We start from the raw sequence: 26,437 nt of genomic DNA on the forward strand, positions 1-26,437 counted from the left end.
AATTTAAAAAAACATGAGAAAGAGGAAGGTATTAGCATATCAAAGAACAGCATCTGAAACAGAAACGCAGTGGGAGAAGCAGGTTCGACTGTAGGAGGAAGAGGGGATGGGAAATGGGAATGTCCGCCGGTCGAATCTCAGCGAGGGTTTCCCCGCTGCTTGTCAGTTACAGGAGGAGAGGCAGTCTGCACCCACAAGGACGGGATTAGGAGGGATACGAGGGGGCTGACGTTAAGAGATAAGAGATCTGCTTTCTGCCTCAGGCTATGATTAAACCCCACGCACACACAAACACACACACACACACACACACACACACACACACACACACACACACACACACACACACACCTGGAGTTTCCAGTGTGAAAGGGTTAGAGGTCAAAAGTGTAGAAGAGAGTGATCATGAGATGGTGGGAAGAATAAAAGTAATTGACAGAGAGAATGACTGTCAAAGGGCAGGAATGAAGGAAACAAGGAAAGGAAGGAATGGAAGACAAAAGATGTGAAACAGGTCGATAAATACAAAGTGATCCCAACAAGCAAACAACAACATATTTAAAAAAACATCTCAAGTTAAAATTCAGTACCAATGCAAAACATAGTTGTTGTTTATAAAGGGACCCTTTATAAGACACACACAAATAAAATAAGGACTTCAAAATATATTGATTTTGCATATGTCAGAGGCATAAACCAACCATTGTAAGAAAAAGACACTTGATTTCAAAATATGTAAAGTGGATTAAGGGACAAAACGAAGAAGTGCGAAGGTTAGTTATTCAGGTAAATGCAAACTGGTTTCCTACCGGAGCACTTTCAGCCACAGACTGATATCACCGATAACCACCACAGGAGGTCTTTCCTCCCAGTGGCAATCCAACTCTTTAACTCTTCACCCTTAAGTAAAGGGCACTGATAACTTCCACCCCAACACTATGTGCAATATACATATCAATATAAGTACCATCACTGCAATACACTCGCTGCTATGTATAACTATGTGCAATATTACATTATTATTATTATTAATAATGCTATGATAACGTGCAATTACGTAACTGCCACTACGTTTTATGTGTTGCACTACTAACTAGTAAATACTGCTAATAATTGCATTGATTGTGTGACCATCTATGTTTTTATGTTTCTATGTTTCTATGTTTCAAGTTGTCTGTAGATATTTAAACTGTTCTGATTCTGTGTTTATTGTGTTTATTGTATTTTGTTACTCTGGCACAACAATTTCCTTCGGGATAAATAAAGTCTTATCTATTTCTTATCTTTTTTATACCAATTCATGACCAGACTGTCTGTTTTAAATGCAACATATTTAATGAAAAGGGTTATTGTAACGCTGTGAGAGAGAAATTGGAGAAAGGATGTAGTTTCGGATGTAAGGAAGCGGGCAGGTGACTGTACATATGGCACGCAGTTCAACAGGTGCTGCAGTAAAAGGCAGCGCTGACAGACAGAAAGAGAGATGAATGTCTGGTGTCAAATCCCTCCTCTGGCTTCTGTCTGCTGTCAATGAGGTGAAGACAACCAGAAGAGAGCAGATCAGTAAAGAGAAAATTCGCAGAACGAAAAAAAAAGAAAAGGAAAGGAGAAAAATATTCTTGGCTGGGATGCAGGACTTACTGTATTACATCTGTATTTAATAAAAGGCTCAGCAGCATTGATCTGAGTAGGGGGAATCTCTCCAAACATCCGTCAGGGTTAAAAGGCTGCTGGGACCCTTGTGCTGCTCTGATTGAAGACTTCCTGTTTTAAGCACTTAATGAGGAACTGTGGAGATATGTAACTTCCAGGTCTTCCAGCTTGGATGCTTTCCTGCAGTCCATTTTTCCAGTTCACTTTGCCAGATATCCCCAACATTCACCTGGTACTGCTTCATACAGTGCATTCAATGTATAAAGCTGCTTTGATAGGTTTTAGCCCCTAGAGGCAGAGGAACTCCAGAACAAGCTGAAAAACAAACAGCCCCGAAACATTATCACGTTATCAAGTCCTTACTTAGCTCTTTTCATGACTCAACCAAATCAGTGTTTTGTTGCTGGTTGGGGCTTCCATTGCATTTTGATTGATTGATTGATTGATTGATACATTTATTTCGAACAAGTAAAATAAATAATTACAAAACAAAACAAATGTTGCAGTGCATAGTCATGTAAGAGAAATCAAAACAAAAAATGACATTTACAACAACAACAGCATTAGCAACATAAACAGTGCCACATAGTGTTCGAAGAGGAGTGAGAAGAAGTATGATTTATTTAATCTCACCCCCTTGTCCCTAAATGATTTATTTATAATCTATAATCTGCAATAATTATAATTTGTATGCATTATTATTGATATGATTAGTATTATTAATCTGCTTGCATTGTTAGCAAGCATTATTTTTAACCCAAGTGAGGAGCAGTACAGCTCCAGTGTACAGCTTTCCTTATCCTTACCTTATTCCTTATATCAGCAGTATGAGATAAGGCTCTCCGTAATGAAGCTCAGCGCAAGTTCAGGCAGGAAGACCTATCACTTCGTATTGCACGTCATGGCAATACTCGCTCCCTTCACTAAATGATGGGGAGCGCCACTCCTCAAGCTAACATATCACTTCCCTCCATTCACAAGCCTAATTATCGCACCTGTTAATCCCTCTATATATGCTCTCCCCTTTTCCATCAGCTGTCTTCCAGGTGTCAAAGCGCAACCCTCCTCCACCCCTTCGCCTCCTGCTTCCAAGTCAGGGCCAAGCTCAACCTTCTCCCTTCCAACCGGACCTAACCACTTATCACCACCACCAGTGTCTAGACCCAGGGGGTTCATCGGAAACGGTTCTTCCCTTCCCGAATGACATCCTACCAAACCTGGGCCTAATCGCCAAACACCATTTCATTCACTTGTTATAAACTGTCATCATTATGTTTCATTTATATAATGTGATCCGATAATAAACATGTATTTCATACATCACGTCTCTCCTGATTGAATTAACGTTAGTTGGTCATTTGCTACTAAGCACAGCAGTGCTAGTGAGTCAGGCAACACCTTAAATCCTTGGGAGAGTCCTGAGAAGATCTCTGTCCGTCAGTAAGACGTTTCCTGCCTATGGACACGACGAGACACCGTCTGTCTAGATCACGTTAGCTAGTGAAAACATCACTTTTTTAATATACTTCTAGCAAACAGCAAACATGTTTAGGAGAATTCAGCAGTTTTATATAGTAAAAAGTCTTTGTTTTCAATGGCTTCCATGTCATGTCATTAAATGCATAGTTTTATACTAACCAGGGCAAGTAGGACACGCCTCTTTGTATAGGATCTATCTTCTATTTTGTATCATTATTTTAAGTAAAATAAGTCTAAGTTCACACACGATACCATACAGTTATTACTTATTACTGGAAAAATAAGACACACCTATTTTTATAGGATTTTATTCCAACCTTTTATTTAATAGCAACATTTTAATGATTCAGCTTTTTTGGATCCACATGACATGTTTTAATAATAATTTAATGACATTTTTTAATGAATTCATAATCAATGAATAAGATTATTATTTTTCTGTTAAGTGTGTTGTCGAACTGTTGAGTAGGTTGGTTTTCATAAAACATTGAAATATTGTAAATAGAAAAAAATATATAAAAAAATACATAATATATTTATATATAACAATGCATTACTCATTTTCTTTTCTCTAGCATAAGGAGGAGGTCATTGCAAAAACTCTGCATCTGAAACTTTAAACCATGACTTGCAGTAACATGAGGGCGTGACCAGTTCCCCAGAAATGAAAGTTAGCCTTTGCAGCTTACTGCACTCACTCCCCCCACCTGCAGTTCTTCAGTGTAACATTATCAGGCTCGACCTATCAATGATTTGCAAATGCAGGCCAAGCTGCCAAGTCATACAGTGTGTGCAACAATATGCTTATCTAATCATCTGTTTCTGTTTCCATATCAGCTTGCTGAACACTTTCGCTTCTGGGACGTAAGCACACTTAGGTTTCATTCTCCACCTGGGATAAATTGGCTGCACGTCGCCTCTGTTCAGTTAAAGAAGGAGAAGAACAAGTGAAGACATGGCTCCAACACTGGTAAGTCTCCTGCTGCTGAGCCCTGCTGTCACTTATGACTCAGATAGATTTAATGCTGCTTTACATTGTTGACTTTTTACACTGGCAACAGATTTAAATACTTAAGGTGTATATATTTGATGTGTTTAGTACTCCTCAATAACAATGCATAATTAGTTTATTTGAAATGTCTTTCTGTAAAGCAATCTGTTACCATGTAAGTGTAAGTGAAAGTGAAAATATATGGCAACATTCAGGTAACATTAAACAAAGAAATTAAGAATATCTAACATAGAAAACTAGAACAAATGTGCATAATGCATAAGATGTGCATATAATTAGTGTTTGTTCACTGTCATGTGTTTCTGCAGGGACTACAGATAAGAACAACCAAATAACTAACTCCTATCTTTTTGGAGATTAATGTTTTTTGACACGCGATTCTTAAAAATAAACCAAATAATAAATAGCACACCTTTTCCAACTTACTGAAAGTATCCACCACTGTTGACTGTGCACATACCCTCTTTCCAAACATTTGCCTATCTGGGTGTTACTTTGTCCTGTTTGTTTAATGATTCATGCCCTGATACATTTGTTGATTTAGTATAATGTCAGACAAGAACAAAGGAAAGACTCATTTCACACAAGAAGGTCATAATTTAAGAAGGTCTGCAGCTTAAAACCATTGTTTTTCACTGAAACACAATTTTTGTTTACATCTATGTTAACTAGATTGCAGTCTTCTTCCCTGCTGTTCTTACTTCAGTGCTCATGAACCCTAACCCTGAGAGTAGCTTTAAGAACTGCTCAAAACGGACTTTATGTCAAGTTTGTTATTTTTTTTAATTGATGTTTTTTAACCATTTTAGTTTGACCAAGGTCCTAAGCCAGGGGACCTTATCAAGATCTTCCGTGGAACATACGAGCACTGGGCTGTCTACATCGGTGGAAATGAAGTTGTTCATTTGATTCCCCCAAGTGGTAAAGTGTTGCATTTACTACACTATCTAAAACCTTCTGTCTGCCACTTACCATAATGGCAGAGAATGTTAGCCAATTACGTCACATGTATAATATTATAAAATACAACGATAATTGATACTTACAATATTTTTCTCTGTGTGTATTCAATTTCTTCTCTAATCCACTTTATTCTTACTTCAGTTCTGTTTGTGTCTTTTGTTTAACTCCCAGGTGATGATTCAAACCCTTTTAATAGCCTGATGTTGCTCCTGGACAGCAACAAGGCCGAGGTGAGGTGCCAGAAGCTCTGGGAAGTGGTCGGCCCCCATCGTTATACAATCAACAACTTCCTAGATTACAAGTATGAACCTCGGCAGCGTGACATCATTGTGAGAGAGGCGTATAGGATGGTGGGTCAGGAGCTTCCGTACTCCCTCACTAGTCACAACTGTGAGCACTTTGTCACGGAGCTACGATACGGCATTTCACAGTCGAGACAGGTGAGGATTTTGTAGATTTTATACTACTTTTTCCAGTACTAAATATCATGCAAACTCTGCTTCTTCTACCATACAGAGCCATGAGTAAATTAGAAACGTTCTGGTTTTAATTGAATAGTTAAATGTTTCCAGCAATATTGTTTTGACCCTCAGACCACCATTCATTGGTGTTTTGCAGGTTAACAGAGCTACTGCGATTGGAGGTGCAGCTGTAGTGGGTGTGGGCATTCTGGCTGCTGGGGCCATTCTGCTTTCCGCCTTGTTTAAGGATCAAGAAGAAGAAGAAGAAGAATAAAGGAGACATCGTAACTGAGACAGAAAGATGAAAGAAAAGATATTGCCAGTGTTTCAGTCAATTCACCTGGCAGTAATGATTATTTAAATTCTGGAATGAACTATTGCACGTGTACAAAATAAATAGTTCCTAATGTCAAAGTGTGTGACAAGATGTAATGGGTAAATCCATGGCTGTTAAAACTTTAAGTTTTATATTGATGTGGGTATAGATTCACTTCATGGTTGTTTATTTATATCTGAAATGTATATTACAATGAATAACTTGCAATATGAGTTCATTTTTTTAGGATTACATTTTTAAAAAAGTGACAAGTGGAGTAATCTTATGTTAAGACTCGATCTTGAACTTATTTACTGTATTATTATTTGTTTGTGTTTTGGATAAATTATTTTTATTTATTTTTAAATAAATGGAAATCATTAAAGTGAACTGAAAAATATGTTTTACTTTCGATCTTTTTTTATTTTAATGTCCTGTTCTGTGTGCAAATCTGTACTTGATGTGTACATTTGTGTTGTAAATCTTCTAGATTAAGAATAATCACCAACATTACAGGCAAAAATGATTGTATCATCATATCAATCATGATGGTTAAATACACTTTGAACTTTGATTGAGGCACTAAGTGCAAATAATGGGCAGAGAGGGCAGAGGTCATGATGGTGAAAAGGCAGACAGGAGAACACGTAGTATTTGTTATCTTAGTGGCCTAGTTATGAGCTTGAAAGGAAATGTATCCCCCGTCGCCTCTGTTCTTACTTTGTGCTGCATCACAACCTACCACTGTTCACAAGTGTGTTACAGCCGTTGCAGGTGGGGAAGAGCAGATTCACACAAGACCATGCCATCTACATACTGTGTGTGCACACTCTTGTTCTTCCATCTTTGTGAGGACCAATTAGACACGTAGACCCTGAGAGTGAGGACCTTTTGGAAAGTAACTATATTTGAGAAAGTGGGGGCACTTGAAAGGGAAAGTGTTCATAATCAAAGTTATACTTATGTTAGGGTTTAGAATCAGAGAAGTGTTTAAGTTGACGCTCCACAAAAGTACTACAAGTTGTGTTTATGTTTGTGGGTGCATTTGCAGCTGATTTGAGTGTGTGTGTGTGTGTGTGTGTGTGTGTGTGTGTGTGTGTGTTTGTGTGTGTGTGTGTGTGTGTGTGTGTGTGTGTGTGTGTGTGTGTGTGTGTGTGTGTGTGTGTGTGTGTGTGTGTGTGTGTGTGTGTGTGTGTGTGTATGGGTTTGGGATGAATGTCACACAAACACATATTCCCATCTAGGACTGCTTTTGTGAATTATAATCTAGGTGAAAACGTTTTTTATTATTTCATTATTTCATTATTGCATATTTTAAGTAAAGTATACTTGGGAAATATATTAATAGAAACACATTTTATGACAGCGTGGAAATCTCACACCATTGCAGGAGAGCAGGAATCACATCATGGACAAGCAGGTGGTAGAACTGTCACATCTGATATCAACACGTAGGTAGAGGAGGAAACAGAAACTTGGAACACTTCGCATTGGAAATAAATCTGGGATAGTGTCCTAAATAGCTGCCAGCCAACACTGGAAATCACTTTCTTGCCAATTCCAGAATATAACCACCAAGCAGCACATGTTCCACTAGCAGCTGTGATTCTTAGGTTTAGGGGGTGAAGTTAAAGCCAGAACTTGAATAAAAACAAATGGTTAATCAGTTTTACTTCACTTTAATTTCATCTTTTTCCAACTTGTGGTCAATAGACCTTATTTACACACACTTAAAACTTGGTTTAGTTAAAAAAATCCAACATTTTCAATGACTTTGCTGATCGATTATCACTGACTGCTTTAGTAAGGATTCTGTTTTTAAACCATTTCACATGTGTTGTCAGCACATAATGTGAACAGATGCTTTAAATCTAAATTAATCAGGAATAACGTAATGAAAGTAGTGATGTTTTATAGCAATTAGATGAAATAACATATAAATAACATAATAAATATTTTAAAAACTGTGAAATTTGACCCGAGGACAACAGGAAGGTTAGGCAACTAATGTATTCTCTCTATGAACAAAGGTTGTATGTAAAATGTTTGATATAATTGCTTTTCCTCAAGGGTTGACACATTCCTGATTACCAGTAATATACATGATTTAAGTTATGCATTTAAATGAAGATCTCTGGACTTTAAAATTGTTCATACATTTTTTTTTTAAGAAAACAGTGCTTGATATTGTGTGTTTCTATTGTAAACCGGGCTTAGAGGCAACACTGGGCCAACATGAATTACCACAGCCAGTAAAAGACTAGAGATAAAAGCATCATGACAGGCAACCGTGGAAGCCTAAAACAACTACCTTTGGTGTCTGTGTCACCTCAGAATATATGGCTTCCCCCTCTGCGGCCTGTCAGTGCTAAATTCTCACGTTCAAGTCCCCCAAAAAGGCAGACAGAGGAGGGGAGGTGGCGCAGGCCCCCGCCAGGAGAGCTGCTAAACCCCCAAACGTCTTCCATTTGGTACAAAGATGTCATTGAGCCTTGTCTTTGCACCTGCTTAAGTCGTGGAGGAGATGGCAGAGACTCTTCCTGTGTGTCTGGAGGGACACAACACAACAGTCCTCCCTGCTGCAATACAAGCCCTCCAAACACCGTTTAAAGACTTTTCTTTCTAAAGGAGAAACTGCCAGCATGCCAGATAAGTCAACAAATGAGGACCAGAGAAACTTTGTTCATCGTGTGAGAGGCTTTTTGTGAGAGAGGGCTGGGGAAAGGGGGATGGTGGGAGGTGGAATTAGGAGCACATAAAGAGGAGAGCCAGGAGGACGTGGTTTGGAGATTGTCGTGTTGGACCACCCTAAATGTAAGGTTCTCTGGAGGCCGATGCCCGCTCAGGTGGCAGCAGTTGAAGCAGCCACCTCACCACCTCCATCCCCCTCCCTCCGTCGCACAATGAGGAAACTGTTTCTCTGAGACGACGCCTCAGCCTCCGAGGCCACTGACGGAGAGAGATTAGAATAACAATGGGCTGGGTTAATGATGTTTGTGCCGTTAAAGACAGAAAGTCGTTACTAAAAAAGCCATTAGGCCTCAAAGTCAAAGAGAATGAAAGGAGTGTTTTTTTTCTACACTGATTACTTGCAGAGAATCCTAAATAGCACAGTGATCAACACACACAACACATCCATGGCTCAATGTCCCATTTTATGGTGGCTGCTTGGTATATTGTATGATTCTATAATTGCGTTTTTTTTAGTTTGTGAGATGTTCACTTGTTTTATGAATTAGCTACAGTTTCTTTCAGGCTTTTCGCCCCGACTTCTTCACTCAAGGCAGCAGGCAGAGCCGAGTTGGCGCTGGCAGTACGGGGCAAAAAAAGCCAAAGTAAAAAAGAGAAAAAAGAAAGCTTTGAAGAAGACTGAGCTCGCAAAGCTGTATTTTAAAGTTGGATAGCACATCAGAGGCACGAGCAGCTACAGATCTGCCTTTTTCAAGGGAGATATACGGTCGTACTGCAGCATCCATAAAAAGCATTCTCTTTCAAGGCGAGCGGAGTGAGAACAAACATTCACCGTCTTGCTCCAAGGCCTAATTATCCTTTGGATCAGAAACGGAGAGCTGGTTTTAGAAGAGCAGAGGTTGCCTATATCTGAACATAATTAAATGTGACATGAATTTGGCTTTTATTTACATTCACATTATAGGCTGACCCTACCATTTACGGTGACTAAGCACAAGACTAGAATAGGTTTCATTTCCTTCACTTTCTGTGTCCTTGAAGCTCATGTTTAATAGTGAAATAATACAAAAAGACATGAAGGCTGAGCTAAAAGAACCATAGTCATCCAGTGTTTTCCCTAGAATTGTAAATATGTTCTGTGAAAGCTGATTCAACACTTAGCAAATACACTTCTTCCTGTAACACCAACATAACAGCATACAGAAATAACCAATAGAGCTCCTGGACAACAAGTGTGATATGTCTGGATACTGAAGAAAGATGTGATTGGAGAAATACATTTGGTTGATGACATTTGGACTCAACCAAAACTGAAGGATAAAAAATGAATATGGGACGAAATAATTACGTCCGTCTGTTTTCTCTAGATCTGTATTGTGATATCTGCTTGACTTTCTATCGTAAACAGTGCAATGCATTTTTTAGTAGTCAAAATAGCTATTGATAATGTGAATACGGATGATGCACAAACACTAAGATGGCTGTTCTCATGTGAAACTACCTGACTAAACTATCTGGGAAAAGCCTGAGGATAAAGTAAAAAGATTGACTGAAATAATCTGTTGGCACTTATTATTTGGTGTGTAAACAGTGTTCATGATGCCTCCCTCACCAAGGCATGCCACTTTGATGAGGGTAGTGTTGGGTGTAGGCCTTTAGTTCTGCAAAGGCTTTTTCATGTAGCAACAGTAGCTTATGTCTGCCTTCTTACAAAACGAAACAGCTCAATGCAATTTTGAAATTGGAAAGTTGATTATATTCAACAATATGACAAGAACCCTGTCTGAAGCACACTGACACCTAAAGATTGAGCAGACCACAAGCAAACAATGGAGTCAATCCTGTTTCTGAACATCAATGGTATTCATGCCTAGACATCAGATATTCATTTTAGATACAACAGCAGTGACATACACTTAAACTCCTTGGTGGCCAGTAGTGAGCAGCATAAGGGTCAAACAATACAATGCCTACAATAAATACGCCAAATATTCTTCATCAAGTAAATACAGTATGACGATTCACGAGGTCAGCCCTGCATGGATCGAGACAATAAGAAATAGCTAGTTTTGGAGAAACAAAAGCCGAGCGGTGAGAGAGGTTTGTGATGGATTTTATACAGAAAGAGTAATCAGGAAGCCTATTTGTGAAAAAGGATGAAGTGTGACATGTGCTCAGCCCTCATCTAAACACTCACTGCCTCCTTCCCACACAGGCTTGGAGATGCAACCGGGGGGAGAGAAGCTGAGGAAATGCCTGTGGCCGAGCCTCTTATTTTTCCATGGCAGCGTTATAAACATATAGAGCAATAACATCTCGTGTATGTACCCTCTCTGTCCGCAGAACTGTGGCTGGCCTCTCAAAAGCAGCACTATGTTATTACTGCCTGCTATGAATGCCTTCTGTGTGCATACATGTTCTTATCTGTCTTCTGCTGCGCTCACATGTATGCCTGAGGTTGCTCCTAAGAGGTATGCAACATATAATAAGTGCAAATGTTTGTTCCCAAAAGCTTCCTGTGTAAATTATCCGGCTCGGTCAAACACAGGTAGATTCACGGAGCCTGACACGTGGGCGTAAATATGTCACAGAAATAGACTGGAGGTAAATGGTGGAGATTGTGCGTCAGCTGAATGGGCCCGCCTGTTTCAGAAACAGGAATAAATAGGTCCTTGGATCCACACATTTGCAGCTTAGCCTCCCCCTAACCAGGAGTTGTAAAGCAGCAAAGGCTAACAAGTTTACCTGTTTATGTACATTTGGATTATATTGATTATATACAGTCCAACCATTCAGAGAAGAACATTTCTCTACCAACACGTTCATCATTCAATATTTGCATAATACAACGTTTAAATTCACTGGAGTGTCAACTTCCTGATGTGTGGCGTAGTGGAATAGTGCGTTGGTGTTGGGATCAGGGGAGCTCAGGTTCAAACCCCACTGCAGTCAGCATGTCCCTGGGCAAGACACTTCACCCCAAATTGCTCCTGTAGCCAGTATGTTAGTTGCTTTGGATAAAAGCATCTGTAATGTACTGTGTGTTTTTTTGTTTTTTCCGACTTTGAAAAAAATGGTAGATTTGAATTTTATAGCATTAATCATATTATGAGACTACACATTAAATGTCTGTGCCTACAACATCTTTTTAATCTTAATATTATGTCCATGTTTTTTTTTAACACATTTCCAAACCTAAATTACCTATATCTATGGATTACGAACATGTACAGTATGTTAAGTTCCACCACATATTTTATATATTTACATATTTGACGTTTATTAGAGATACGGTACCCAGCCCATACTAATCCTCACATTTACATAAACCCTGCAATAAATCCTATCTCTATATAATATTAAGTATTCCATCAATGGTAATAATGTGGACAGTCTCAACATTAAAACAAACTACACAAAGTGCTAAAAATGTTTCTATAAAGACCTATGAACCCACGATGAAGGTATGATTTATTGTTGTATCATTAAGTTGCATTCATTATCTGAAAAGGAAACGTACATTATACATATCTTGTATGTATATTATGTTGGTTTATGTGTCACATGTTTGAGTAACTTTGACTAAGTTGGAATGACCTGAGTGTCTTTACTTTCTTTGCTGGAAAGTGCATTGTTAACACTAAAACAAAAACATTTTCAGTTTAGGACCTTCTAAATGGTAAAAAGAAAAGAGTGTTGATTGACAATTTGTAGAATAGAGCGACTTCATCGAATATGGAAAGAAAAGGCGGTAAACTCCATAAACTATGATGTTAGGCAGGGGTGTCAAACTCAAGGCCTGGGGGCCAAATCCGGCCTGCGACTTCATGTTATGTGGCCCCGCAAGAGCTTGCAAAGAATATAATAAGTTTATTATACAGTTGCATGCCACTTTACAGAAGCACAATGCATCTCGTTTTGTGACATGCGCACTGCAATTATTTGCCCTGGACTTCTGCTTTCAGACGTAGTTAATTACTAAGTTATTATCCTATCCAATAATAATCCAATTCAGAGGCAATAATGTAATATAATACATTATTTTATATATATATTATATATTTATATAGTTACAACCTTTGAGTGCAACCTTTATGCGAATGTGGCTCGCGATGAAATTGAGTTTGACACCCCTGATGTAAGGGTTTGATTATTTTTAAGCCCAGTCTTCCTATGGCTTTGCCTGGAAATTCCCCATTGCTATAAGCATTTAAAGATACATATGAAAAACACCATGGGTGGTAAAAATAACAAAAACAAAGCAGACAAAAAGTAGTGGTCTGGATGAGACCTTAGAGTCAGTGACTGGGCATGTTGTCTCGCTTTTTTATATTTTAGGCCTTGGGTCCGTATATAATCATATAGTGTCAACATTTCCTGCACAACGCTCTGCTTCTTATTTAGCACCACGTGATTTTCAGAGGCTTAAACAGACTAAACTACTTTGAGGTGTTTTTCCATCCTTCCTGTCTGGACATCCCACATGTTTTGTCTCGCTGAATGTGTTTGTGAAATTCCTTTTTTTTGTTTTCTAGTGATTTATGAGTTCTTTTGCTGCATGTCTACGTGCTAACAACCATACAAAACAAAACCATTTAAAATGTATGTTGTTTGTGATATTTTGACTTATTTCAGATGTTAACCCATTCTCTGCGATTACATCTTCACATAAAAATAAATAAGAATACCACCCATTTAATTGGTTGTGTGTTCTCTTCTTCGTGTGCGCAACCTCCTAATTGCCTTTTTCAAAACAACCAAACACATCTTAAATGGATTGTTTGGACCGGATCTCCAAATCCTTGACAAGTAAGCATCCTGCTTGCATGCTTTCTCTATTATTCAGACACAATGTGTGGTATCAACATGCCTAAATAATGTATAAGTTATACTCATTCTTATGCATTTCTTCATAGATTTACCAGTTAAATGCTTTGAACATGCACAATTTTGACTGTTTTTTAAAGATGTACCAGCTGGAACAGCAGATCTCACAGACTGCCTCTCTGTTCACATCCTGTTATTGTTAGGGTGTGTGGAAAAATAGGACCCAAATGCAGAATGAGGCGGAGGCAGGTTTCAAAAGGAAACAAAAAGGCGAGGTTTATTTCCCAAAAGCCGAACAAAACAAGAATCCAGGTACAGGTACGAGGCAAAACAAGAATCCAGGTACAGGTACGAGGCAAAACAAGAATCCACGAACAGGTACGAGGTAGCATCCAAACCAAGGTGACAGTGACCCACATGAAGGGGAACAGGAATGACAAATAATGAACCAACACTGAACACAGGAAGAGACAAGACTAAATACAGAGAGGGGTAATCACAAGACGAGAAACAGTCGGGCAGGGGAGGAGAAACACAAGGGCGACAGGTGAACACAATCAGACAATTCGACACACCAGGGAAACTAACGACAGGGGCCACCAGGGTGGGTGGAGGGGGTCTGGGAGACGGGTTTTGGGCTGACAGCCCAGGAGCACAGCAGAGGACCCGGAAGGGGTCTCGGGTGGACGGCCCGGGGGCAAAGCAGAGATCAAGGATGGGGTCTTGGGCGGACGGCCCGGGGGCAAGGCAGAGTTCAAAAAGCGGGACTCGGGCGGACGGCCCGGGGGCAAGGCAGAGTTCAAAAAGGGGGACTCGGGCGAACGGCCCGGGGGCAAGGCAGAGTCCAAGGTAGAGTCAGGGGGCCGGGCCCGAGGGCGAAGACCGCGGCTTTCAGGGGGCCGGGCTCGAGGGCGAAGACCAGACAGCTCCGGAGGCCGGGCAGGACCCGGTGTCGGCTGAACAGGAACCAGAGCCGGTGGGACAGGCTTCGGCAGGATCCCCCACGGAAGAGGACCAGGAGTTGGCAGGACCCCCGGCGAGACAGGTGATGGCGGGGCCTCCAACGGAACAGGACAAGGGGTTGGCAGGACCCCCGGCAGGAGAGTTGACGGCGGGACCCCCAGAGCAGCAGGACATAGGATTGGCAGGACCCCCGGCAGGAGAGCAGTCGGCGGGACCTCCAACGGGACTGGACATGGAGCTGGCAGGACCCCCGGCAGGAGAGCAGTTGGCGGGACCTCCAACGGGACAGGACACAGGGTTGGCAGGACCCCCGGCAGAAGAGCAGTCGGCGGGACCTCCAACGGGACTGGACATGGAGCTGGCAGGACCCCCAACGGAACCTCCATCGGCACAGGACATTGGGTAGGGACTTGAGAGGGAACTCGAGAGGAGCCTCGAGAGGGAACTCGAGAGAAGACTCGAGAGGAGACTCGAGAGGGGACTGGAGGGGTGACTAGAGAGGGGACTCGAGAGGGAACTTGAGAAGTGTCTTGAAAGGGGACTCGAGAGGGAACTTGAGAAGGAACTGGAGAGGTGACTTGAGAGGAGACTCGAGAAGTAAGTCGAGAGGGGACTCGAGAGGGGACTCGAGAGGGGACTCGAGAGGGGACTCAGGTTGGGAATTGGGAGGCAGGGGGCTAGCATGCCTGGGACTAGCAGGCCGGGAATCACATGTTGAAAGGAAGTCCAAAATCCAGTCAGGTAAGACCTCAACAAAACATGGTTTCTCTGCTGCCAACCGGTGCGCCTCTACCAGAGCGGCCCTCTTCTGCCGAACACTGGACGCTCCCTTCCACCAATCAAAGCAGCAAGCCAGATAAAAGGTAAAGTGCTGTAATTCTACCTCAAATGGATCATCTGCTGGGTCCATTTGTGGTTGGTTCATTCTGTTAGGGTGTGTGGAAAAATAGGACCCAAATGCAGAATGAGGAGGAAGCAGGTTTCAAAAGGAAACAAAAAGGCGAGCTTTATTTCTCAAAAGCCGAACAAAACAAGAATCCAGGTACAGGTACGAGGCAAAACAAGAATCCACGAACGGGTACGAGGTAGCATCCAAACCAAGGTGACAGTGACCCACATGAAGGGGAACAGGAATGACAAATAATGAACCAACACTGAACACAGGAAGAGACAAGACTAAATACAGAGAGGGGTAATCACAAAACGAGAAACAGCCGGGCAGGGGAGGAGAAACACAAGGGCGACAGGTGAACACAATCAGACAATTAGACACACCAGGGAAACTAACGACAGGGGAAAAACACAGGAAGAAGGACCAGACAATATACACGGAGGAAAACACCCATAACCAGACATACAAAACTACAAACGTGACAAAACATGAGAATCCTGACAGTTATATTCTTATGGCAACTCCTATTAGGGGTTTTAAGACTATAAGTTGTATTTTTATCTTGTATCTCATGTAACACATCCACAAACACACCAACTAGATCTTAATAACCTTGTATACAGGTGCTGGAGAACAGAAAATGTCTGTCAATCACAACAATTAAGAACAGCTTTAATTGGGTGCTTAATATGTTATACATTTTTGTTCCATTTCTTTGAAACCTAATGTGGTTGCTTTCTGATTTTCACACATTTGGTTCTTTAACTCTTCAACTTTCATACATCAAAAGTCACAATTCCCAAACTCAAGCTGCTTTGTCTTCACAGCACTTTTCCTCTTCAAAATAGTCTGCTGACAGGAGAATCAGAGACAAACAGTCTTCCCTTTCCGCAATCTCAGATTCTCATACATGTATTTGAGTTTTGGCGACGCACGATGAGCCCCAGGGATTATTGTCATAGCCAACCCCAATATTATAGAATTACAGTCAGACAGAGCGACTCCTGGTGCTGCGCGGACAATTACTCTGCGGCCTGGATCTCAGTGGAAAAGCTGCATTAGAGAAAACCCTCAGTCTATCAGATGCTGGAAAACAGGAAAGTGTCGGCAGATAATGTGTCAATACCAACCAAAGTAATCAGGAGGGCTCAGAGAGGGTCTGGATGGGCTTTATTAGACGGTTCCTCTCCAAGAAGAAATACAACACCAATGGGTTCTTGCTCAATGTGCACAGGCTCGGGCCAAAGACGCATTTTTGTTTTAACACTTTAAGGAAAGATATTTGCGGGATTACTTTGGGAGATCTGGGTTAATGTTATCAGAAGACGTCTTCAAAGATTTTCTAAATCCCCAGGAGCTATCAGAGTAAAACCAAACTTTCATATTAGATTTCTGAGGAAAAAAGTTCTATGGCTCTTTGGCTTCTTCATCTAAAGACGTTTGTGAGCAGTGTGTAGCTCTCTCTTGTGGATGCTCCATGATCTACAGCACATGTGTCAAACTCAAGGCCGGGGGGGCAAATCAGGCCCTTGGTGGATTTAATTTCCGCCCGCAGGATAATCTCTAATTACTATTAGATCTGGCCCGCCGGTATATTGCACGCACACCTTCACTTAATCCTGAGCTCAGAGCCTGACCCCAAACATTGATGAACTTGCACCCAAGATGAGATGCCAAGTGTCTGGCTTAGTGTACATCACAGAGCAGCAAACTGAGTTTCAATGGCTGTTTCCTTCTGCACTTTCTTTCTTGAGACAACAGGGCATGTTTGTTTTTTTCTTTGAGGGAAATTGTTTTTTTAAAGCTGTTGTTGGCCTGTGGAGAAATGTAATCATAAGAAATGACTCCGGAAAAGCTGCAGATAGAGCCATAAGAAACGAATGCAACTGATTATTTAATGTTTAATGTTGTTTTTATAGGCAATAATTTAAGCTTTGTTAGTTCCAAGTTTAATATGTGCAATAAGTTCATTTCAATAAGTTTTGCAATAAACATTGAACCAGTTCGGTCCTCCACTAGTACCCATTTTTAATTTTGGCCCACTGTATTTGAGTTTGACACCCCTGATCTACAGTGAAGATTCGACACTGTCAGATCAGACTCCACACTGAGCAGTGAGCTGGCTCCATCTTGTGGTGAATGTTGTATCCTACAAAACAACCCTGAATATTTCAAGGATTGCCGATACTACTAAAAGAAGCTCAAGGGGGCAGTGTGCCTCCACAAGTCATCTTTACCACACAGTACTTGAGCAAGGGAGATATAAATAAGATATTCATGGTTTGCAGTTACAAAGGGCGTCCTTATGACTGATTCCAAGTCATTTAATCTCAGTGGAAGGTAAACACTAATTAAGTAGTTTGGAAGTCTGGTAATTCTAAATTATAAACTTCATTTGATAAGGTAAATCCAAATTAGTTTAAAGTCTAATTCAAGGTGGACCTTTATCTCTGCATAAATAGGACCAAACTAATTAAAAACGTGATTAAGATAAGCAACCTTTTAATAATTTAAAGATGTGTTTTTTTAAAATAAAGAAGTCTATAAATCTTGTAATTTATGCATGAGGCACTTGGAAACGTTTGGCATTTTGAAACCAATTCCGTAGCGATTAAATTGCTTGATGTAATGTAGTGTACATTTTTTTTCATTAATCATTTTAAAGGAGCAAGCCAGTCAATCAACATGTACACTGATTATTTATCTAATGAAAAGGTGATCTACTCAAGCACCAGGTGACAAATTGGTTTGACTCAGATATCGTCTTTATATTAATAAGGTTTCAGTTGATTTGTCACTGGTTTGTTCAGGTGCCCTTGCAGGTGGACTGGTGGGTGGGGCTGTCTCCTCAGTGCAACACCTGGACCCACGGCTTCTCACGCTCTATAAAAGATGCCCCATCTCTGCCCTATAGATGACTTCAGTGTGTGAGTTTGTTGAATTTAGATTTGTTTACCATTTAATTAAAGGTCCCATGTCATGCTTTTCTGGTTATTACTCGTCCCCTTGTGTGTTATGCGATGCGGTTGCTAGTGGAGCCTCGCAGATGGGGCTGCAGCAGCCCCCCCCTCATCACCCGCGCCCATTCGCGATGTCTCGCTGTCTCGCAGAAAGCAGGAAATGACACCAGTAGCTCGGACTGTCCGCTCCTCGCAGCAGCGAGCCGCGCAACGTCCCGCCAACACGGCACCCAGACCCTACGCAGCATTCTCATCTGTTTTGTCGTTACTGGTGTCATTTTCTGGTTGCTAACGCCATTGTAACACATAATCACTGATGTTCCGCTGTAACGAAGGTGGACTCATCAGAACAGAGTAGGCGAGCTGACCAATCAAAGAACACTCTGCTCATAGGGAGGGCTTGGGGGGGGGCAGAGCCGTTGAGGACAGAGAGTGAATACACATACTATACAGAGATGCTGTATGAGAAACCAATGTCAGTTTGGAAAATTGCACAATGTAAATCTATTCTAGTACACCTCAACAATGGAATTACGATCAGTAGAAATGGCCATGACATGGGGCCTTTAACTATTTGTTCAGGGCCTCATATCATTAGACGTATATTTCCTGTGCAAAACAGGTTCTCTGGGGGGCCCATCGTCATGAGGACTTTCTAGTTAAAGCCAGGCTGTCTGTCTCCCTGCTCTCTTGCCCAAGCCCATCCACCCTCCCCTTTCCCCAGACCTGCCATCCTCCAACCTTCCACTAGATGTCCTCACTGACATCCTCTCCCAACTTCACACCTGTTGCCAATCTCCTCACCAGTCCTGCTGTTTGTAACCTTAACCCCTTTTTCACCCTCACTCTTCGGTGTCACTTAAACGCCCTTAGATGTAAAGCTGTTATAGGTTTATAATTAACATACATCTTTGACTTATGGTTGTTAAGAATGTTCCCTAACCCTAATGTTCAATGAGTTTGGCTGATCCGTCAGAAGACAAGGTATGAGTGTATGCACATTTAACTCTGACCTCACTGACTATAAAAAGGTATAATTATACATATGATGTTTCTCTTACATCTGAATTGTTCAGTTTAACATTAATTAATGAAAACCAAAACATTTGCAAAAGTGTCATCAGTTTGATTTAGTTGAGTCCCGTGACCCGGCAGTGTTTTTTTCTCCTTTCTTTGGTTCTTCACTGTATAATACTGCCATGTCAGAGCTGGATTAAGAACTACTTTAAAGCAACACTTTCTCCTCTAATCAAATCTAAAATGAGGAACTCTTTTGAGTAGAGTTGTGTTTGTTATACTAAAAAACAATCATTCTATAGGGATGTATTACTTAAACAGCTATAATTTATTTGGATGATACACACATTTGTGCTTCAGGGTTATTGGGTTCTTTCTTTTTTATGTATACAGTGAAACTAACCTACTCACCACTTCCCTTTAAAAAGAATATGAAAAAAAACAAGGTGACTATTTTGCCTTTTTCATGTACGCTGAATACATAATTGACACAATGTTAATACAATAATGATAGAATGTATTTTGTAGTTCGGTTGATTCCTTTTTTTTAACCACCACCTAAAGGATACATTTGCTTTTCAGTATTTTTAAATCTAGACAATTTGTATATTCCTCATTACAATTTCCATGAGGCATTTAACTGAATAATAATCAAAAAATGTGACAGTCTTCTTTCTGTGAGAAGTATTGTGTTTTACATTTCTGATACAATAACCATATGACTCTAAACTATCTGTTGAATATTAAATCACAATCTTTTATTACCTAAATGTATAAAGCTTTTTATTATCTTTACTTTGGATAGAATGTAAGCGTTGAAGATGAATTTGTTTAGTTTCACATGTGAGACTAACAAAAAACTGATATCATAACAGTTATTATTGCAGTCTGAGTCAGTCTTTGTTTACTAAAGTTTAAAGATCCCAACATTAGTCCCTCAGAGAAAAAGAGAGCAGCAGCAGTGTGTTGTGTCTCTCCGGGACTTTTTGACAGGAGAAACATTTGGGAACCACTGACCCACTGTCTGGTGGCTGAGGTAGAACATGACCACACCCCCTGTTACTCAGTGTGTGTCTATTGGCTGCTGGGAATTATCTAGAGCCTGGATGTGGCTGCTGTCAAGGGTTTATACTATTAAAACTCCCCCAAAGTCCTCCATCCTCCCTGACACTTGTTGCTGCTGCGAGCACCACCTGAACCGCTTCAGTTTCCTTTGGGATTTCCCGCGGGGAGTGATGAACTCCATCGACCCCCAGTCCCACCACCAGCACCAGCACCACCACACCTCCCCTACCGTCGGCTCTCTCCCACCCAAAGGCGCTCAGGAGGCCCCGGACATGGCCGCTGTGTACTGCGATAACTTCAGCAGTATGTACCACCAGCAGAGCCTCCAGGGCACACAGAGACCCTCCGGATACGGCCTCGGAGATTACGCATCGTCTCCAAACCCGTACCTGTGGCTCAACGGACCGGGTGTGAACTCCTCTGCGTCTTACCTGCACGGCAACAACCCGGCGTCCTTCATCCCGCCCTCCTACGGCTCGCAGCGGCAGTTCATAACAAACTCACCTGGATTCGGAGGGCCTGACCTGGGCTGGCTGTCAATCGCCAGCCAGGAGGAGCTGCTGAAGCTTGTGCGGCCGCCTTACTCCTACTCTGCGCTCATAGCCATGGCCATCCAGAATGCGCACGAGAAGAAGCTGACCCTGAGTCAGATCTATCAGTATGTCGCCGAAAATTTCCCCTTTTATAAGAAGAGCAAAGCCGGCTGGCAGAACTCGATCCGGCACAACCTGTCTCTGAACGACTGCTTCAAGAAAGTGCCGAGAGACGAGGACGATCCAGGTACAGTGAACGCACCAGGGGAAATGTTAATATGTGAAATATGCTGCATTTGGGTACAGTTTAATCACCTGGGAGATTCAGAGTGTTTTAATTAGAGGGTAATTTAAGAAGAATAATCACAGTGAAGTTGTTACTTAAACCTTGTAAATGTAAATGACGAAAACGTTATCATGCTTTCCGTTTAGCCTTAATAATGATGCTTGTGGTCCAAAAAGTCTTAGCAATTCTAAATTACATTACATTTTCCTAAAAATACATAAATGTAAATTGATACTGTGGTAATCTTCTAATTTATTTAAAAAGGAACACGTTTTTAAAATAATACAGATGTAGATATTGCAGACGCTGTACACTTATTATGAACTAATACAAAATAAGTACAATATTTCTAAAGATTCATACAAATGTTGTAAACGTATTTATATTGTGTTTTCTTAAAAGTTTTACCAGAATTTAGAATATTGTTTTTCTATGAATTGTGCATGTATTGTCCTAAAATATGTCTGAATTTTAGTTTTAAACCCTAACCTACATGATTGTGGACTATAATGACAAGGTGCTATGTATTAATTATTGTTTCCTTAAATAGACTGCAGAGAGTAATCTACCTTCAAAGAAACATTTGATAACAATTCAAATCAATTTAGAAATAAAGAATAGAAATTTGTTCTGACAGATTGCTAACATTCTCAAACCAGTTTGTTAATTTATATCTCGACAGAAAAAAGCTTATAAAGGTTAAGACCAGAGTAAAAATATTGTTGTATTTTATATATGGCATATAAATTAGACATATAAGGCCCCACAACTTCCACCATCGAATACTGATATTATCAAGTTCTAATATTTATTGTGTTTCATCTTCAATTACAGGAAAAGGAAATTACTGGACGTTGGACCCAAACTGTGAAAAGATGTTTGACAATGGAAACTTTCGCAGGAAACGGAAAAGACGCTCAGATCCGAGCAGTGCAGGGGGAACGGCTGCGGCAGCGGGGGCCACAAAAGTGGAGGACGGCAGGCCGGCGGTGGGGCCCTCAATGAAGCCTTCAGACAGTCCTCAGCTCCTGGGGCCACCCTCTCCGGAGATGGAGCCAATGAACGAGAGCCACAAGAGCTCATCGTCCTCTTCGCCGCCCGGATTGTCCTCAACCGCTCCGTGTTTTAACAACTTTTACAGCAGCATGTCGACGCTCAGCTCGGGGGGCCCCAGCCGGCAGGGGTCCCTTGGTTTGGTGAACGAGCTGTCAAACAGGAACATTACGGCCCTGAGCCCGTACCACCTTAACCACGGAGGGCAGGATACGGGGGCATCAGAGCACGGCGAGGGCCTGCATTTCAACCGTGGAGTGTACTACAACACGTTTGGCGGCGGGCAGGGCGGACAGTTCAACAGCCACTTCTACAACAGCTTCAGCGTCAATAGCCTGATCTACCCCCGAGAAGGGACTGAGCTATAGGGGCTGATTCACCACAACTTCCCCACACTGTTCCAGAGCGTTGCTGCACGGTGAATCCCTCTGAAACACACAAAAACACATCCGAGAGGTCAGAGGGCATGCTGGGTAAAGCCGCTTCTCTGCACCATGAACACAACCCTCCCTTCACTGATCACTTCACAGAGATTAGAGTATTTTAGCTAAACTTGATTGAACTTGAAAAGCACTCAAACTGTGGAAACACGAGTCAAAAGGAAAAACAAGCACTTATCTTTTCACTTTTTTTTGTTATCAAAGCTCATACTTTGCTATTAATGCCGACTTGCGAAGTAAGACAACCACGGAACACTTGGTTTCTTTTGTAATATATTTTGGGCGGATACAATGGGAAGGGTTTATGTTCCTCTAGTCAAAGCTACTTCATCATGTTTAAGATGTAAATATCCTTAGATATTTTTGCCAAATCTAGTCAATATTACTTTAGAGTGGCCAAATGATTACATTTGTTGACACTATTTATATTCATATTCAACTCAAGTCTGCCAAAGTTGCCTTTGCGAGACCGCCTTTACCTCAAAACAACAATCATATGAGATGACAGAGTCCTGAAGGGTTCACCTGTACATTTACACAGTTTCCAAATGCAGTAACAATTGATTTAATACTAATATGATCCGAGATGGGGCTTGCCTTATTTTGATATCCTCCATGTTGAATGAAAACCACAGCACTAAGGCTCTTGTAAATACTTGTGGACTTTATAAATGTGTATTTTTGTAAATTATGAAAAATAGTTTGTAACTATTTATGCTATTTATGCTAATAGACATTTTGTTCCCTACTGTCTGAACATAGCTTGATTAAATCAGAAGTTAATTACTTTAGCTTACAAAAATGCACCGAAAACAGTATCACTAAAACTCAGATGTCATAAATCTATATATATTAAAAACGATGCTATATCATGGTTTCTCTCAGGATTCAGTGTGACAATCATTGAATTGCTTTTGTATCTATTTTTGTCTTTTTTTTTTAAATCTTTATACAGTACATACAGCTTACAGGCAGTTTTCACTGTGACTATAAATAAATATCATGTGATCTCTATTGTATTGTCATGAGTCATTTTCAAATAGGGCATCAGTGTATTAAGGGCTTGATTATCATTTGAATGCATACCCATATATTTACTTTAACCTCGTTTTGAATTACTTCTACTGCATTTCAGCTCAATGTAGCCTCTTACAGTCTGTAAAAACAACGAAAAGCTGCATGAGTTCGTTTTTTTTCCTGCAGGCCTTCACTTTATTTTATTTTATCAACTAAGTGACCCTGTTCTCCAGAAACATGTTAAAAAGTACATATTTTATTGCTGCAGAATTTAAATCATAGAGCAGGTTTTACAACTACATTTCTCAGTATTTATAATCCAGTCCAATATTTTTCAAGCTCTACACTGTCTCACACTTTTCATTATTACATCACATTACATGTCACTTGTTAGACGCTTTTATCCAAAGGGACTTACATATGCAATACTGTGGGCAATCCCCACAGAAGCAATTTGGGGTGAAGTGTCTTGCCCAGGGACACAACGAAATGCTGACTGCAGTAGGGTTTGAACCTGTGACCCCCTGAACCGAACACCAACACACAACCCACTGCACCACATGCCTCCCATTATGATGATTTAAGACCAAGTTCAACTCCAACTGCAACAATGTTTATGTGCCTCTGTTTTATTCCAGTAAGTTTACTTCTCTGACAGATCAGTGATTGATTAGTGTTTGAACATGTTACAGGTTACTCCAGTAAGACAACCTTGTTGCTATAAAACATATAAAGAATAATTAACATTTTGTATTACTTAGTTTGACTGTTGCTGGGAAGTGGGATCTATTCTACGCACACTGGTCGACCCACAAAAGGAAATCTGTTACGACAAAATACCTATAATGGTTGCAGGTCAAAAGAGCATCTCTGTAAAAATTGAGAAATACATTTTTTATCTCAACAATGATTTATTTTACAGGTCAATACATTTTTTAAAATAATTTCCTGTCATTCGTAACAAATGAGTGGGGAAATGATGATAGGGTTCGCTTTGTACACTTCCGTTTAATTAATTTGAATGAATCGCCTTTTCTTTAGCGGTCAGTGGGTCATCTTTGCCTGCAAGAATGGGAATTATTTTCTAAAAGAAAACACACAATGAGACATATGAGAGCAAAGATTTGAATAATACATTCATATTTATGTAGGTAGAACGTGAGCATTTTTCTCAAGGAAACTCTATTTTTTTGCTCTATTACAATTGTATTAAAAATATCCTGATTCCTTATTTTTAAATAAATATATGTAACTCAACAAATGACATCCTCAACAATTGTTTGGTTCTTCGGGTAACTTTGAGGCAATCCCTTTATCAGAGAATACATCTTATTTGTTATGAAAACAAAATCATAGCATGGTGTCCTCCAACATGTCCTCTATTGCCACAGGCGGAGACGAGTTATGCCGGAAGAGTCTTCGGCAAAAATCAAGGGAGAAATTTCAAGTTTGGAACCGAGCCAAGCTCCCTGCAAAGACACCGCAGTTGACAGACATCTTGATTCAGAAAACAGTGAAACAATAGAGCCATTGTCCCTGCTCCTTCACGCCAATCCCCATGTATCAATTAGGGACTCTCTGAACAGAGGTGAAGATATCCCCCTTACCCCGACGGGGTTTAAGCATCTCTTTTGTCTCCATTCTCCGACAGTGTTTGCCCCAAATTGATAGGAGGCCATTTTGCTTTGTTCCTGCAAAGGAACGACACATCGAAAAAGTCCCTCAGAAAATATTTGCCACCCATCTTGCAGATTAGGGACAATGATTGTATCATTTATTTAGATGTCACAATTTATGATTCACACCATTCAGTTGTTCAAGGTACTTGCAGTGTCATGCCGTGAAATTGATATGATATTACGATAGTATGAAAGTCTGTTTTGGCCCTAATTTAAATACACCATCTAGGTTCAAGGTTCAAGGTTCGTTATTTTGTCATACGAACATAGCTACAGTGTAGTTATGCCGATGAAAATCTTAGGTCACAGGTTTCTCCAACAGTGCAACACAATAACACAGATAAACAGAGAAATATAGTGCAAGTAAAGAGTAAATAGTCATTACAAAAAATAGCTTAAAAAAGTGAAATAGTGAAATAAGAGTCTATATGCAAGTTATTGTTTGAACCACGTTATTATGACTTACAAATTAGAGTCTCTTCATAAATAATGCTTCCTAGCCATTAAGTACTGTTGTGATTTAATGCGTAGGGAGTCAGAATAAAGACAGTCACCATTTAAAATTAATATTTGCATTGGTCATTAAAAAAGGCTGTACTTTCTGGTCTATCATGACTCAATCTGACTGTCGATGTTGAAATCGGTTGCATAATTTGCACAGGCGTTTCAAAACTTTTCCACTCTGGCAGTGTGAGCTTATCAATTGGAGGGGATCCACTGACCCAGGATCTGTTTGTTCACCTTCTCTTGCGCCTGGAACATCAGGCACGCCGTCCTAATTTGGCACCCTCAAGGCTCGATCGGGTGACATTTGAAAAGCGCCATTGTTGGTCCGGCTGGGAAGCAGGATGAACACGGGACGCTGGGTGCCATTTCAAGGGGTGACTGTATACTGAAGGCTCATGTAGTTAAACGAACCCACAGGACCCCCTAACCCAAATTGTTCTTGTGATAATGGACAGAGGACAGGTGACGCCTCGCTAATGAGAAGCATCTTATGGCGCACAGAAATGGTTCGGTCCTGTCAGCATGTTTCACGTGAAGGGCCGGGGATCAACTTCATCAAATCTCTCCGACGGGGATGTTGAATAAGGACAGCAGGGTGATGTGCTTTCAGACTACTGGTTCAT

General features: G+C 40.7%; 3 protein-coding genes across 4 annotated transcripts in view; all 3 read left to right on the top strand.

The window, feature by feature from the left end:
• Window positions 1-26,437, top strand: part of cfd (complement factor D (adipsin)) — a 217,072-nt gene that overhangs the window by 179,543 nt on the left and 11,092 nt on the right. The window lies entirely within an intron of this gene.
• Window positions 3,909-6,284, top strand: LOC307046112 (phospholipase A and acyltransferase 4-like). The gene is made up of 4 exons (XM_079692295.1): window positions 3,909-4,102; window positions 4,954-5,065; window positions 5,279-5,547; window positions 5,726-6,284. The coding sequence occupies exons 1-4, from the start codon at window positions 4,088-4,090 to the stop codon at window positions 5,840-5,842; spliced, it is 513 nt and encodes a 170-aa protein (XP_079548421.1). The 5' UTR covers window positions 3,909-4,087; the 3' UTR covers window positions 5,843-6,284.
• On the top strand, window positions 19,109-23,625 carry foxi2 (forkhead box I2). 2 transcript variants are annotated; one of them, XM_079640183.1, is made up of 3 exons: window positions 19,109-19,201; window positions 20,148-21,079; window positions 21,953-23,625. In XM_079640183.1, exons 2-3 carry the CDS (start codon window positions 20,278-20,280, stop codon window positions 22,537-22,539), a joined length of 1,389 nt encoding a protein of 462 aa, XP_079496309.1. In that variant the 5' UTR covers window positions 19,109-19,201; window positions 20,148-20,277; the 3' UTR covers window positions 22,540-23,625. The 2 variants fall into 2 exon arrangements, with proteins under 2 accessions (XP_079496309.1, XP_079496310.1); XM_079640184.1 differs by having other exon boundaries at window positions 19,157-19,201; window positions 20,386-21,079.

The sequence above is a fragment of the Notothenia rossii genome, assembly GCF_949606895.1.
Source record: "Notothenia rossii genome assembly, chromosome: 7".
In the NCBI taxonomy this organism is placed as follows: Eukaryota; Metazoa; Chordata; class Actinopteri; order Perciformes; family Nototheniidae; genus Notothenia; species Notothenia rossii.